Here is a 14,864-nt window from a genome sequence, read left to right as displayed (position 1 = left end):
GCATTAAACTGCTACCAAGTACCAAACAGACTTCAAGACTTATTCCCATCATTTTCCTCACCTATCCTTAATAATACAATTCAATGGGTAAAACTCTATTTTTATAAGCAAGAATACGAATAAAAGACAAAGATCAGAAGCAGAGCAGACAGTTGAAAACAAAAACAAGGGGGGCCTGGATGGCTCAGTGGGTTGAGCCTCTGCCTTCGGCTCAGGTCATGGTCTCAGGGTCCTGGGATCGAGTGCCGCATCGGACTCTCTGCTCCACAGGGAACCTGCTTCCTCCTCTCTCTCTCTCTCTGCCTGCCTCTCTGTCTGCTTGTGATCTCTGTCTGTCAAATAAATAAATAAAATATTAAAAAAAAAAAAAAAGAAAAGAAAGAAAGAAAAAAGAAGACAAAACAAAAAACCTAAAAGTTCTTAACTAAAAGGAGGAGATGTTAACTGCTTTGGGTTTTTTTGGCAATATCTGTAAACAAAACTATTATTATTTGGAAAAAGAATACCAATTCTTGGAACTAATTTCACAACTATAACTAGTTTCAATTATCAGTTGCAAACTGGCAAAATAAGTAACTATAGTACTTTTCTTATTGAATTTGTAAAAATTAGTACTTATTATCAAATATCTATGGATTAGAATAATTTGTATATCTGCCTTTCTTCAATTTACCATCATCTGAAATTATACAGTGCTTGAGAAAAACATTAAGATGCACAGAAGTTCAATCAACCATATTTAGCTCAGAACACAGTCAGGAAGATAGATGCCAGCCTTTGCCCTATTAATTTCCATTATACATTATTTTTCAATACAGTACATTCACAGGTTAAAACAAAGGGATAAGGAAAACTTTCATTTTGTGTTCCAGAACAGGTCACAACACAGTTATCCAATTAGGAACCCCTAAAGACAACTAGGTTATCTCCAGAAAAATTTTTAAGAAAGAAATCCATTAATCTTATACCTACATATATCGGGGATAACTAACACCAAATACTTCAATTGTACCTTATTATTTTAATAGACGATAAAAGAAGTCAACAAGGTACTAACAACAGTATGATTTACCTGAATCATTTCGTAGATAAGAGGACATAGCTGGGATGAGGCAAGACTGACTGAGCAGCTCTAGAAGGACAGAAGGAAGGGCATTACTGTTCTGAATTCGACTCTCGTGAGATGACTGGGCTTCTCCATCTACTGCACCACTCACAGGATTTATATAACTTGCAAGAACCTAAAAATGAAAGTTGTTGGGTTCACATTGGATTTTAGCTTCCCACACTTCAAAAGCCCACATTTTGTTAGATATTTAGAGTACTGTTTATATTTTCAAGTCAGTCACTGTCTATCTTTTAAAAACAAGATATTCTTTTCTTCAGATTTTCAAAAGAGAAGGATGTGCTTTTAGCATGATGACGATATACTGTATACAGTTAGACATTTAGAAAAAGTCCACCTAAGAACACATACTTCAAAACTTAGCAGCAGCCCTGAGTCGGACTCCCTGCCTGGCAGGAAGCCTGCTTTTCTCTCTCCCACTCCCCTGCTTGTATTCCCTTTCTTGCTATCTCTCTCTAAATAAATAAAATCTTAAAAAAACAAAACAAAACAAAAAAACTTAGCAGAAATTCTGACATTATTTATTTTATTGAGTAGATTCAGTTTACATTTTGAGGATGATCTTAGAATTCTATACTAGAATGAGCCTATCACTCTAGAACTGCAGAAAATAAGGCTCAAAGATTTGACCTATTTTAGGGGCACCTGGGTGGTTCAGTCATAGGGCATCTGCCTTCAGCTCAGGTCATGATCCCAGGGTCCTGGGATTGAGCCCTGCATCAGGCTCTCTGCTCAGCGGGAAGCCTGCTTCTCCCTCTCCCACGCCCCCTGCTTGTGTTCCCTCTCACTGTCTCTCTCCCTCTCAAACAGACAAGTAAAATCTTTAAAAAAAGAAAAATTTGACCTATTTAGTTGATGCAGGGACTCAAGCTAGTATTTAAGCACCTCCCCCTTGTCATACTGGTGCTGTGGGATTTTTGGTGTATGTTCAACTTGCCTGATTCGAGAAAAGTCATAAAACAATATGAAACAAAGAAACAAATATATTAAAAAAATAATTTTTTTCCCTTGAAGAGTCCAGACACAGCACGTTAGATGAAAAGAGGACTGGAACGAGGTAGATATGGTACGTTTTCCAGTTTTGGGGTAATTTCATACTTGTCACTTTCCTCTCAGTGAAGAAGCTAATTGAGAGGGAAGAAATTTATAGTTACAAGTCCAGTAGTATGTTATACTGGACCTGTATAGATACAAGTCCAGTAGTATCTTAAATGCACTGAGAGTAAGGAGTATAATGTGTTTTATACAAGTAGCTGAAGATGAGTTGGAGAGTCATCAACACTTAATCAATACAAATATAAAAAAATAATTTTAATTATTATCCCTGACAGTATCAACATTGTAAACATACCTGCAGAAGACAGGTAACATGTTCCTCTTCCAGCCTCTGTTTGGTTAAGGCTTGTTCCACATCCCATCCAGAAGCTGTAGAGCCTGTTCCAAAGCCAGTCCCTTTGGCCCAATACAGCTGCTGTTCTTCTGTTGATGTAGGGTTATGAGAGCTTGATACCTGTGGCTTACGAGGAAAAAACGAAAATTTCTTACTATTTGATTTTAGTTGCCCTCAAAAATATTTATCAGTGCAAAAAGAAAGAGTTCAGCTGAGATAGAAAACAGTCTGAGGACTCTTCAAAATATTAAATAAAGGGGGCACCTGGGTGGCTCAGTGGGTTAAGCCTCTGCCTTTGGCTCAGGTCATGATCCCAGAGTCCTGGGATCAGGGAGCCTGCTTCTCCTCTCTCTCTGACTGTCTCTCTGCCTATCTGATTTATTTGACAGAGATGTCAAATAAAGAAATAAAATCTCTTAAAAAAAAAATAAAAAATTACTATGTGCCCCAGCAATTCTATTCCTAAGTATATAACCAAAGGGGAAAAAAAAAAAAAAAACGGATAAGCAAATAGAGGTCCACATGTTTTCACAGCAAGACTGTAACAGCCAAAAAGTCAAAACAGCCCAAATACCCTTCAATGGAAGAAATATAAACAAATTGTGATATATGTATATATATATACATAGAAAACATATGTATGTATATATATATACATATATACATATGTATGTATACATAGAAAACAATTACTCAGCCATAAGAAGTAATGAAGTATGATACATGCATGCTGCTTTGCGAATGAACCTCAAAAACATGCTAAGTGAAAGCAGACAGACACAGAAGATAACATACTGCACCATTCCATTTATATTAAATACCCACAGCAGGTAAATATAGAGACACAGAACACAGACTGGTAGCTGCCAGGGACTGGGAGAGGGGAAAAATGGGGAATAAATGCTTCTATTTAAGAATAAATAAATAAAACTTTTAAATATTTATCAATAAAACATGGGGTAAAGACAACAGAGTCAATGACTTAAAATTAGAGAAAACAGTGAAAGGAACAGGGATATGAGCCAGATCGCTTGGGATGAATCTAGTACAAGCATATCTTAGGAGAATTCTATAATGGTGTCATATGTTTTCAATCAAAGTAAGCAAGATTGCTTCTATTTCTAGAAGGAATAATTCTCAATTTCTTTCTTTCTCAGAATGTGATGTGTAGAAAATTCTCTTTTGGCCAAAGAGGACATTTAAAAAATGTGAATGGTGTAGAGACAGAAGAAATTACTTAGAACCAGTGGCCTTATTAACATAACCTCAAACTCTGTAAAGGTCAATTTTTATTATTATTTTTATGGGCAGTAAAATTACAATTAATTCTATCACAAGAATCTTCTTTTAAAGAATTTTCACTAAATATACTATGAACACTCAAAAGAGATTTGTAACTAAAAAAAAAAAATGATTTGCAATTAACATTAGTGTTAAGGGTTATTTAAAAATAATACCAATGTTTTTCGTTTCTCTTAATGGGAATATTTTCTAAGGAAGAATATTATGCATACTACTTTCATAAATTGACCTGCAATTTAGTTTTATGGATCTATGATTAAAAATGCCATCTTTCGGGGCGCCTGGGTGGCTCAGTGGGTTAAAGCCTCTGCCTTCGGCTCAGGTCATGATCCCGGATCCTGGGATCGAGCCCCGCATCAGGCTCTCTGCTCAGCAGGGAGCCTGCTTCCTCCTCTTTCTCTGCCTGCCTCTCCACCTACTTGCGATCTCTGTCTGTCAAATAAATAAATAAAATCTTAAATAAATAAATAAATAAATCTTTTTTTTAAAAAATGCCATCTTTCACATTTTATAAGATAAAGTATTAAATGAATGACAATTTCATCACCATATAAACAGTTAAGAGTAAAATAACATTATTGATAGAAATTTATTTTAAAAAATCCTAAAATGTGTAACATATATACAGAAAAAACACAAAACAAATTTAATGAACTGTAAAAACTTATTTAACTGTGCAGGTCAAGAATTAGATTACTGCACACAAGAATTTGCTCCGGGCGCCTGGATGGCTCAGTGGGTTAAGCCGCTGCCTTCGGCTCAGGTCATGATCTCAGGGGTCTTGGGATCGAGTCCTGCATCGGGCTCTCTGCTCAGTGGGGAGCCTGCTTCCTCCTCTCTCTGTCTGCCTCTCTGCCTACTTGTGATCTCTCTGTCAAATAAATAAATAAAATCTTAAAAAAAAAAAAAAAGAATTTGTTCCTACTCTATTACCTATTCATCAAACCTTCAATTCCTCCACTAAGTTAATTACAATTCTGATTTTTTGTACTCATTACTCTTTCTTACTCTTCTTTATAATTTTACCACTTAAGCATGAAACTCTAGACACTATAGTTTCAATCTGTTTAATTTTAAACATTATACAAATGGAATCATGCCATATATATATTCTACTATGTGTGGGATTTTAGTTGTGCTTCAGAAATGCACTGCTATTGTGTATAGTTCGCTGTAGCTGTTTACTTTCATAGCCTAACAATATTCCATTTTATAGTAGACTACAATTTCCTTATCCTTTCTACTGTTTCCACGTTACTTTATTCATTCTACACACTTTATATTATGACAAATGATGATGGGACAATACTTGGTATTGTGGTTTTGGAATTTTACACCTTTTGGTGGGTGTATAGGTATAGTGTATTAAAGGTTTTCATTTTGTACTTCTCTGGTAACTAATGAAACAGATCATCTTCTTACATTTATCGGATATTTAGGTAGCCCCTCTTGTAAGTGCCCATTCTAGCCTTTCATATATTTTTCTACTGGGTTTTCTTGTCTTTCCTTTTTGTAATTTTGTAAGATCTCCAAATATTCCTAATAGAAATTTCTGATCAGATACAACCAACTATAGTCTCCCATATAGACTTAGGTATGGTCTCCCATTCTGTGACTTCCTTTTCACTATCCTCAGTCTTAATTTTCACACAGTTGGGTTTTTTTTTCTATTTTTTTTTCCCAAACAGGTTAGAGCTTTTCTAAATACTCTCTTCAAGAAGTTTTTGTCTACTCCTAGATCATAAAGGTATCTGTGTATGTTTTTTGTCAAAGGGCACTGTTATATTTTGTATATATTACAGACATTTAGATCTATCATCTGATTAGAATTAATTTTTGCATATAGAGTACATTAGGGGTTAAAGATTCATTTTTGTTCCACAAGAACATTTAAATGACCCCCACCATCATTAACTGATAAGATCGTACTTACCCCATTATGTTGCAGAGTTACTGTTATCATAAAAGATAACCAAACATATGGGGAGTTATCGTTTGCTGGGCTTCTAATCTATCCTTGTATTAATACCACATTTTAATCAATTTTATGATAGCATAAGCCTACTAGGTATACACTTCTTTTGAAACTGCCTTAGCTATTCTTGAGCTTTTGCATTTCCCAAAAAATGTTAGAACTGGTTTGTTAATTTCCTCCAAAAAAATCAGAAATTCCACCAAACATAAAGATCACTTTGATAAGAAATACTATCGAACTGTTCTATTTTCTGTGTCCATGGAAATAAACACGATCAAAGATCTCAGTTTACTGAAGACTAGTGTTTTTTTAAGAAAACTTCAAATATTTCACACACAAAAGTCTTACACATTTTTTTTAGATTCATTCACAGATATTTTCTCTTTTTGATGCTAAAAAAAGTATCTTATAAAAAGTTCATTTCAGGGACGCCTGGGTGGCTCAGTTGGTTAAGCAGCTGACTTCGGCTCAGGTCATGATCCCAGCATCCTGGGATCGAGTCCCACATCGGGCTCCTTGCTCAGCAGGGAGCCTGCTTCTCCCTCTGCCTGCCATTCTGTCTGCCTGTGCTCTCTCTCTCCCCCTCTCTCTCTCTGATAAATAAAATCTTAAAAAAAAAAAAAAAAAAAGTTCATTTCAGGGGCACCTGGGTGGCTCAGTGGGTTAAAGCCTCTGCCTTTGGCTCAGGTCATGATCCCAGGGTCCTGGGATCGAGCCCTACATCGGGCTCTCTGCTTGGCGGGGAGCCTGCTTCCTCCTTTCTCTCTGCTTGCCTCTCTGCCTACCGGTGATCTCTGTCTGTCAAATAAATAAAATCTTTAAAAAAAAAGTTCATTTCAGGGACGCCTGGGTGGCTCAGTTGGTTAAGCAGCTGCCTTCAGCTCAAGTCATGATCCCAGTGTCCTGGGATCAAGTCCCACATTGGGCTCCTTGCTCAGCAGGGAGCCTGCTTCTCCCTCTGCCTCTGCCTGCCATTCTGTCTGCCTGCGCTCGCTCTCTCTCCCTCTCTCTCTCTGATAAATAAACAAAATCTTTAAAAAAAAAAAAAGTTCATTTCATAAGTCAATCGGAGAAAGACAACTATCATATGATCTCCCTGATATGAGGAAGTGGAGATGCAACATGGGGGTTTGGGGGGTAGGAAAAGAATAAATGAAACAAGATGGGATCAGGAGGGAGACAAACCATAAGAGATTCTTAATGTCACAAAACAAACTGAGGGTTGCTGTGGGGAGGGGGGTTGGGAAGGGTATGTGCTATGGTGAGTGCTGTGAAGTGTGTAAACCTGGTGATTCACAGACCTGTACCCCTAGGGCTAAAAATACATTATATGTTTACAAAAAAATTAAAAAAAAAATTTTTTTTTAAAGTTCATTTCATGTTTCTTGCTGGTATACTTATTTTAAATACTGAACCTGGACACTGTATCCTCATTAAACTCACTTATACCATTAATTATTTTTGGATTTTCTAGAAACACAATCAAAACATCTTGAAATAAGGACGCTTGGGTGGCTCCGTTGGTTGAGCAGCTGCCTTCGGCTCAGGTCATGATCCTAGCGTTCTGGGATCGAGTCCCACATTGGGCTCCTTGCTTGGCAGGGATCCTGCTTCTCCCTCTGCCTCTGCCTGCCTCTCTGTCTGCCTGTGCTCACTCGCTCTCTCTCCCTCTATCCCTGACAAATAAATAAATAAAATCTTAAAAAAAAAAAATCTTGAAATAATGAGGTTTATTTTTTCTTTCTTTCTTCCCTTATCTTTCTGAACTAGCTAGAAGCTCCAATTAAATAGTAAGATTCTCTAAAGTTCAAGAAAAGGATGAGAGACCACAGTATAAATTCAGCATATCCTGGTAAATGGGAAAGCTTCTTTAGCTATTACATCTTTGTTTTTCAAGTAGATGGATTAACTTATGGCTTCTAAAAGAGCCTAATAGAGAAGAAACACTTAGTTCATAGTTCCTCTTTTAAATATCCTTTTACAAACAAAAAAGGAATACACAAGTCTCTGAAATACTATTTCAGAAAAACCATATTCTGTACTCCATGAATTTAACTTAATTTTTTCATAATCTAAATAAAATTGAACTTACCTCTGCTTGATTGAGACTAGAGTTTGGTACTCGTGGGGCATGGTGGCTCAGAGCAGAGAGGCAGACAAGAATGAGGTGTAGTGCTCCAATTTCCAGTGCCATCCGCCTTAGAAGCACACCATCATCAGTTGTCAATGGTGTCGTACTAAACAGACTACGAAGGACATGGAAAGGAAGAGTTGGAAGCACATTGGCTGATGGAGATTGCAGAATATGACCTAGATCAAGAAAAGAGAACTCAAAGTTAAAAATACTTAAGAACACAATAAGGAACAAGATACAGGGTCACAAATTAATAGTGATAACATGCCATATATCATTAAATTTATTTAAAAAAACAACACAAAGACCACAAACAGAATAATACCTGAAAAATGTAATAAGAAGAAGTGTCTGGAAAACCTCTTTAAGACATAGTATATGTAAACAAATTAAAGCTGAAATATATTCATATGATAATTAGTAATTACAGACTCTGTCATGATTATTAGAAACCAGAAATTGAATGAAAACCTAAAAACTAAAATAGAAGCACTTAAAATACCTGATTCCCTTGGGAATAGTTTCAATCATGAACAGATAATGAAAGAGTGAAACCATTTTATCTGTCTATGATATTATTTTGTTATTACACCTAGCTTTAGAAAGGAATGTTAAGGCGTGCCTGGGTGGCTCAGTGGGTTAAGCCTCTGCCTTGGGCCTGGGTCATGATCTCAGGGTCCTGGGATCGAACCCAACATTGGCTCTCTGCTCAGCAGGGAACCTACTTTCTCCTCTCTCTCTGCCTGCCTCTCTGCCTACTAGTGATCTCTCTCTCTCTCTGTCAAATAAATAAATGAAATCTTTAAAAAATTTATTAAAAAGAAAGAAAGAAAGGAATGTTAAGTGCAAAAAATCCAAACCAAACCAAAATAAAAACTACCACTATATGAACAGTGGAAGAGATAATGGATATCAGAATTACACTTTTTAATAAACATTCAGCATATATTCACTAAAAAGGGGGGGGTGAAATGGCATAAAGACGATTTTCTGCTGGGTTACACCCAACATTGTGTGATAGAGTGCCATAAAATGTATTCCTTTATCTACTTAGATTAAAAAATCAGATGAAATAATTAGAAATTCCTGATCTGGGGTACCTCGTTTCTAATTCAGGTCATGATCTTAGCTCTAGTCTGCTTGAGATTTTTCTCTCCCTCGCCTTCTGCCTCTCCCACTCTTCTCTCTCAATTAAGTAAATCTTAAAAAACAAATAAGCAAACAAACCTGATCTATTAAAATAAGCATATATAGTTTATACATGAAACCAAACAACCAAGATTATTTAGGATGTAATTTAATAAGTTATTACAAAAACATTTAAAATAATGTCACCATTTTTAAAAAAGATTTTATTTACTTAGTTGATAGAGAGCGTGTGGTGTGCACAACAGAGTAGTAACAGGCAAAGGGAGAAGCAGGATCTCCTCTAAGCAAGGAGCCGGGTACAGGGCTCAATCCCAGGCCCCTGGGATTATGATCTGAGCCAAAGGCAGATGCTTAACCGACTGAGCCACCCAAGTGTCCCAATGTCACCATTTTTAAAAAAAAAGATTTTATTTATTTATTTGACAGACAGAGATCACAAGTAGACAGAGAAGCAGGCAGAGAGAGAGGAGGAAGCAGGCTCCCTGCTGAGCAGACAGCCCAATGACAGAGAGAGAGTGAGAGAGAAGCAGCAGAGCGAGAGGGAACAGCAGAGTCCCCACTAAGCAGGGAGCCCAATGAGGGACTCAATCCCAGGACCCTGGGATCATGACCTGAGCTGCAGGCAGACGTCTAATGGACTGAGTCACCCAGGCGCCCCAATTATTAATTTTCAAATGGAATGGTCATTAACTGAAGAATCATAGGTAAACTGATTGAAAATCTACTTGCTAGGCTACCCTCAATTTTGACTTTTCTTTAATGTTCCCTTATATTAAATAAAATTGCCAGCCCAATGGAAACAAATGCCATAGTTTTTTATTATTATTCTGTAATATTATCACATTACAAAATAATTATTCTATAATGTTACTTGCTACATGCTATTGTCTTTAGTGGAAACAGTGCTTCCAGATTCATTTTCTTAAGAAAGATTATCACGTCATGACTTGGTTCATATGTTTTAGTGAATTTTTATTACTATTAAGGATAAAATCTCAAGTTCTTAGTAAGACTTTCCATGATCTGTTTTCAGTAATAGTTTTTAGAATGAGCGCTCAGTGCTTTTTATGCAAGTTTTCATCAGCTAACTCATCCTCTCTCATATAATCTGAGCACACAAACATTACTCAAATCATCTTTCTAGCTCATCTCAGCCTAAATAGACTATCCTTCAAGATCCTACTAAAAATTACTCTGCCACTTTCTTCACACAGCTGGGTAGTAAGGAAACAGTCTCACACCTGTGAGCCTTCAGAATACTGTACCTCTCGCAAGTCTTTTGCAACTTGTTAAGTCTGCTTATCTATACTGCTTGTTGCTACTATGGGAGAACATTAGCGACATGAAAGCAAATCTAAATAGCTGCTTCATTTCCCACTGCTTCTGATGGTGGCCAGCAGTTATATAAACAGTGAATACATTTTGAATGAATAAAGTAATGCAAATGAAGACTCTTGGGGGCGCCTGGGTGGCTCAGTCAGTTAAGTGTCTGCCTTCGGCTCAGGTCATGATCCCAGAGTCCTTGGGTCGAGTCCCACATCAGGCTCTCTGCTCAGCGAGAAGCCTGCTTCTCCCTCTCCCACTCCCCCTGCTTGTGTTCCCTCTCTCGCTGTGTCTCTCTCTGTCAAATAAATAAACAAAATCTTTAAAAAAAAGAAAAAGAAGATTCTTTAGGACTTGTTATATGTATCATTAGAATGAAACTACCAGCAACAAAGAATCTAGTAACTCTACTGTGAAATAAATAATGAGTAACAGGCACTGAGCTGAGTAACTTTTACATAACCTATGCTAAATTTCATTACTAATTCTAAATACTTACTTCCTTCTCCATCATCCGTCACTCCCAACACCAGTCGAAGAAGGCATTGGGCATGTTTTCTCTCTTTCAGTAGCACTTCAGCATAGCCCGGAAGACGAAGAAATAATCCGAAAGCAGCCAAAGAATGGGCAGGAATGGGAGACATGGTCTGTACTGCTGATTTGATAGGTGGAGGTTCAGCTGCAATGGTTTCTGGTGCTTCATAAACTAATTCCCCTGACTGTTCAATGGTCACCCACTCAAACTGATCACTATCTTTTGGCTTTTCCTGAGTGGTAGAAGTTACCACTGGAGCACTCACCTGAAGAAAAAAGAAAATTTTTGCTTGGCTATTTGTGTTTTCAACATCAGGTTCAAATTAAAGATGTGACTTTAAATGATCTCTTTAAAATACAGGAATAAAAACACCAATAAAGGGACATTTTTTAAAAGCCTCCAAACATCAGGAATTAAATGATATCATGAGTATGGTGGTATCTGCCAAGTATCTCTACTTTAAAGTCAGATACATACATCCATACATTTATTTATTTATAAATAAAGTTATTATTTTATCCTTTGTCATTAGTTAATTATCTGTAGACAGAGTCTTTGAGGTTATGTAAATATCTTGTTTCCCCCCAAACTGTGATCAATTAGAATTAGCATTTAAAAAATTCTTGCCTAAAACAATAATTACTACACTGGCTGCCAAATGGTGACTTTCATCATTCCTTCCTCATTTATTAGTTGGCCTGAACTGTAGGCAAAAATGTTCCCTTCTTCTCCCCTCTTAGTTATTCATTTATTAATCCACATCAGTTTGGAACTAGGCTCCCTGCAGATGATCAGGGTGGATCCTAAATCAATGACAGTTGTCTTCAATGTCTTTGACAAGAAAGATGGTCGTGTGAAAATATAAGCAGAAACTGGACTCATGGACCCAGGGACCATGGATCTGCTGACAACCTGATTTCAGACCTCGAACTTCCCTACAGAGTGAAAGAATAATTTCTGTTGCTTTAGGCCATTTAGTTTGTGGTCCTTTATTACAGCACCCTAAGAAACTAATATATATATATATACTAAGTACATGAAATTACAGAGAATAATTCCTCTACTTCATTCAATAAACGTAAAGTTCTTTATAATTAAAACTTCCTGTAAGCCATACTCCCTCCTTATTAATGAAAGAGCACTGAAAATACACACATCCCAATAGTAACATTAATTAACAGTAAAGAGGTTAAAGCAGAATGTTTTTTAAAGCTACCGGAAATAGAAATGGTACCTAAAACAGGAAAAAAAGTTAAGCAGAAAGACAATACATTTGAGTAGCAGTATACACTACCATCTTACTCTCCCATTGCCAGTAATATCCAAAATTAATATGCCTAAAGAAGCACAAATAAAAGTGCTACAGTGAGACGACCATAAAATCAAAGTAAATGCCGCAGCGTAATCAGTTTGGCAAATGTGCTCGGTCTTCAGCACTTCTTTGGTACCAACTAGTTCATAAAAAGCTCTGTACAGGCTTATCTTTGAAAGACTTACACGATGCTCAAAGGCTGTAAGAGAAGGGTACTCCCAAAAGATTAACACAAGTGAGTTTTTTCAAAAAAGCAAAAAAAGAGAACAAAGGGCTTTGCCATGGAATGATATATTCAATTAGGAATCTTATCTTACTTGCTGAATTACTTCTGGATATAGCATGGGCAGTCTTTCTGCAATAAGAGCCAGTCCACCCATTCCTGCAAAAACTTGTAATGGTGACTGAATGGGACAGGTTTCAAGTAAAGATTCATCCAATATCCCATCCATACATTCATCACTTGGAGTGAGAGCCTCATCTTCTGGACAACTACCAAGTAAGTCTCCATGATCTAGAACAATAAAGTACAAGTAACAGGTAAGTAAAGGTCTCTTTTTATAATAATCTTTCATTTACAAAACAGATCTGTCACCTCTCTACATAACAAAAGAGCATAAATATCTTAGGTTACTCAGATCAAGCTTTAAGGCTAGATGCTACAATAATTTTTAAATGATTTCTGATGTTGCCTCCTAAAGTCCTGCTACTCAAGGTATGGTCACTGGCATAGGAGCACTGGCATCATCTAAGAGCTTCTGAAATGCAGAATCTCAGGTCCCATCCCTGATCTACTGAATAAGAATCTGCATTTTAAGAGTGCTCTAAAGGTAATTTATGAGCATAATTTTAAAGTTTGAGAAGCACTGTCCTTCAGGGTATATGTGTAAGTTATATTGTACATAAAAATAAGTAAGTCAGCAGAGTCAAAGCAAATACTAACATATGTACATCACGTTCTGAAATAACCAATTAGGAAAAACTCAATACCAACAAAGACTTCTCATACTGAAAACTAAGAATTACACCATACTGATTTAACTTTGAATCACTCACAGAAGAAAACCAAAAGGCTAGTGTGTTTATACATAACCAGATTCTATAAACACTAAAAAACCTCCCCAAATAATCCTGCTGAAAACCGAGCAAAGGAAATATTCTAAATCTACTGAAGGATGCAAAAGGCTATTATTAATAAAGTATATGTGCTCATAAAATAAGTGATGCTGTTAAGAGAAATTAAGGTTAATTTCTAGTGAAAATAGCAATTTTTGTATTTATAAATTATTCCATCATAAAGAAAAATATTTTGTTAGCTTGATATAATAAAAACAAAGTAAATTAAGTCATCAGCTACAGAAATCCTTACTTCCTTGGATCACGCACTGTAATTTTAAAGGAATATCACATACATACCTTTTTCAGGGTGTAACCTTTTAAAAGAGTCCGTTTTTGAAAGACTTGGGTCTGTGATAACTCTAGATCCCAATTTAACAGTCAGGTCTATTGAACGGTAACCTTGAGGAAGTTTTCGGTCATACAGGAGAGTTAAGAGTTGGGCAAGCGTCATTTCTGCTGGCAATGGCTGGCCTAAAAATGACATAATTAAGTTAAATCTAGAATCCAAGAGGGGGACATTTATGTGGTTTGATTTACTCAGTTACTGTTTTTACTGAACTGCACCTTAAGCGTCTGATTCTGACACTAAAAACAATTTAAAATCAGCACATGGGAAGTTTACAGAAATCTATTTCTGATGCGTGTGAATAATACTATCTATACAAAGTGTTAGTCACTAACCAAATCCCACCAAGATCTTCTGAGCCAAATTAAGAAACAAAGAAACAGAATTCTTACAAATCTGGAGTTGGCAAAATCTTTTCCCTACAAGGCCAGATAATAAATATTTTAAAATATGAAGACTATATGGTCTCTGCTGCAGCTACTAACTCTCCCACTGTGGCACAAAAATGCCCATGGACAACACACAAATAAACAGGCATAGTTGTATTTCGATACAACTTTTTTAGAGAAAGAGGGGCGCTTGGGTGGCTCAGCTGGTTAAGCGTATGATTCTGGATTTCAGCTCAGGTCATGATCTTAGGACCCTACGTCGGGCTCTGCACTGAACACAAAGTCTGCTTGAGATTTTCTCTCCCTCTGCCTGCCATCCCCCAGTTGTGCTCTCTCTCTCTCTCTAAAATAAATAAAATCTTAAAAAATAATAATAAACTTTAAAAAATAGTTTTTAATATTTTTTTACTGGCCATACTTTGTTTACTGGCCATACTTTGTTCTTTGCTATAAAGCAGTAACATAAAGCTAAGAAGGAAAATCCTTTCAAAGTTAGGTGGCAACCTGATTGTAACAATATAGCACAAAAATGGAGATAAACTGGCTATCACCTTGACCAACGGGAAGCATACTGGTCAAAGAATGTGTACCACATGGGGAGAAAACACTGCGTAACTCTTGGTGGTATGGCCAAGAACTCCACTGCTATAACCAGTTCTTCAAAATCTGCCTCACACTGCTTCCTGGACAACTTGTTATCAACTCTTTAAAACATTAGTTTTACTGATTTTTATAGCACACTGACAGCAAAATTAGGAAAGTAC

The 14,864-nt window shown here is 36.6% G+C and overlaps 1 protein-coding gene across 11 annotated transcripts in view; it reads right to left on the bottom strand.

Annotated features, from left to right (window-relative positions):
* BIRC6 (baculoviral IAP repeat containing 6) overlaps window positions 1-14,864 on the bottom strand; it is a 227,342-nt gene that overhangs the window by 59,093 nt on the left and 153,385 nt on the right. For 10 of the 11 annotated variants that reach the window (XR_201180.3, XM_004777910.3, XM_004777912.3 and 7 more), the window contains 6 exons: window positions 13,663-13,836; window positions 12,564-12,760; window positions 10,899-11,199; window positions 7,886-8,103; window positions 2,478-2,642; window positions 1,073-1,241 (listed from right to left, as the gene is read on the bottom strand). Coding sequence is in view for 10 of the 11 variants with exons in the window: in XM_004777910.3 (XP_004777967.1) it covers window positions 1,073-1,241; window positions 2,478-2,642; window positions 7,886-8,103; window positions 10,899-11,199; window positions 12,564-12,760; window positions 13,663-13,836 (1,224 nt within the window). In the remaining variant the exon portion in view is untranslated. Of the gene's footprint in view, window positions 1-1,072; window positions 1,242-1,932; window positions 2,251-2,477; window positions 2,643-7,885; window positions 8,104-10,898; window positions 11,200-12,563; window positions 12,761-13,662; window positions 13,837-14,864 lie in introns of those variants that run through there. The other variant, XM_045079285.1, reaches the window with a different exon arrangement.

The sequence above is a fragment of the Mustela putorius genome, unplaced genomic scaffold (genome assembly GCF_011764305.1).
Source record: "Mustela putorius furo isolate JIRA1106 unplaced genomic scaffold, ASM1176430v1.1 tig00000281_pilon_pilon_pilon, whole genome shotgun sequence".
Taxonomy (NCBI): Eukaryota; Metazoa; Chordata; class Mammalia; order Carnivora; family Mustelidae; genus Mustela; species Mustela putorius.
The sequence above is the reverse complement of the archived record's forward strand: the minus strand, read 5'-3'. Positions and strand labels throughout refer to the sequence as shown.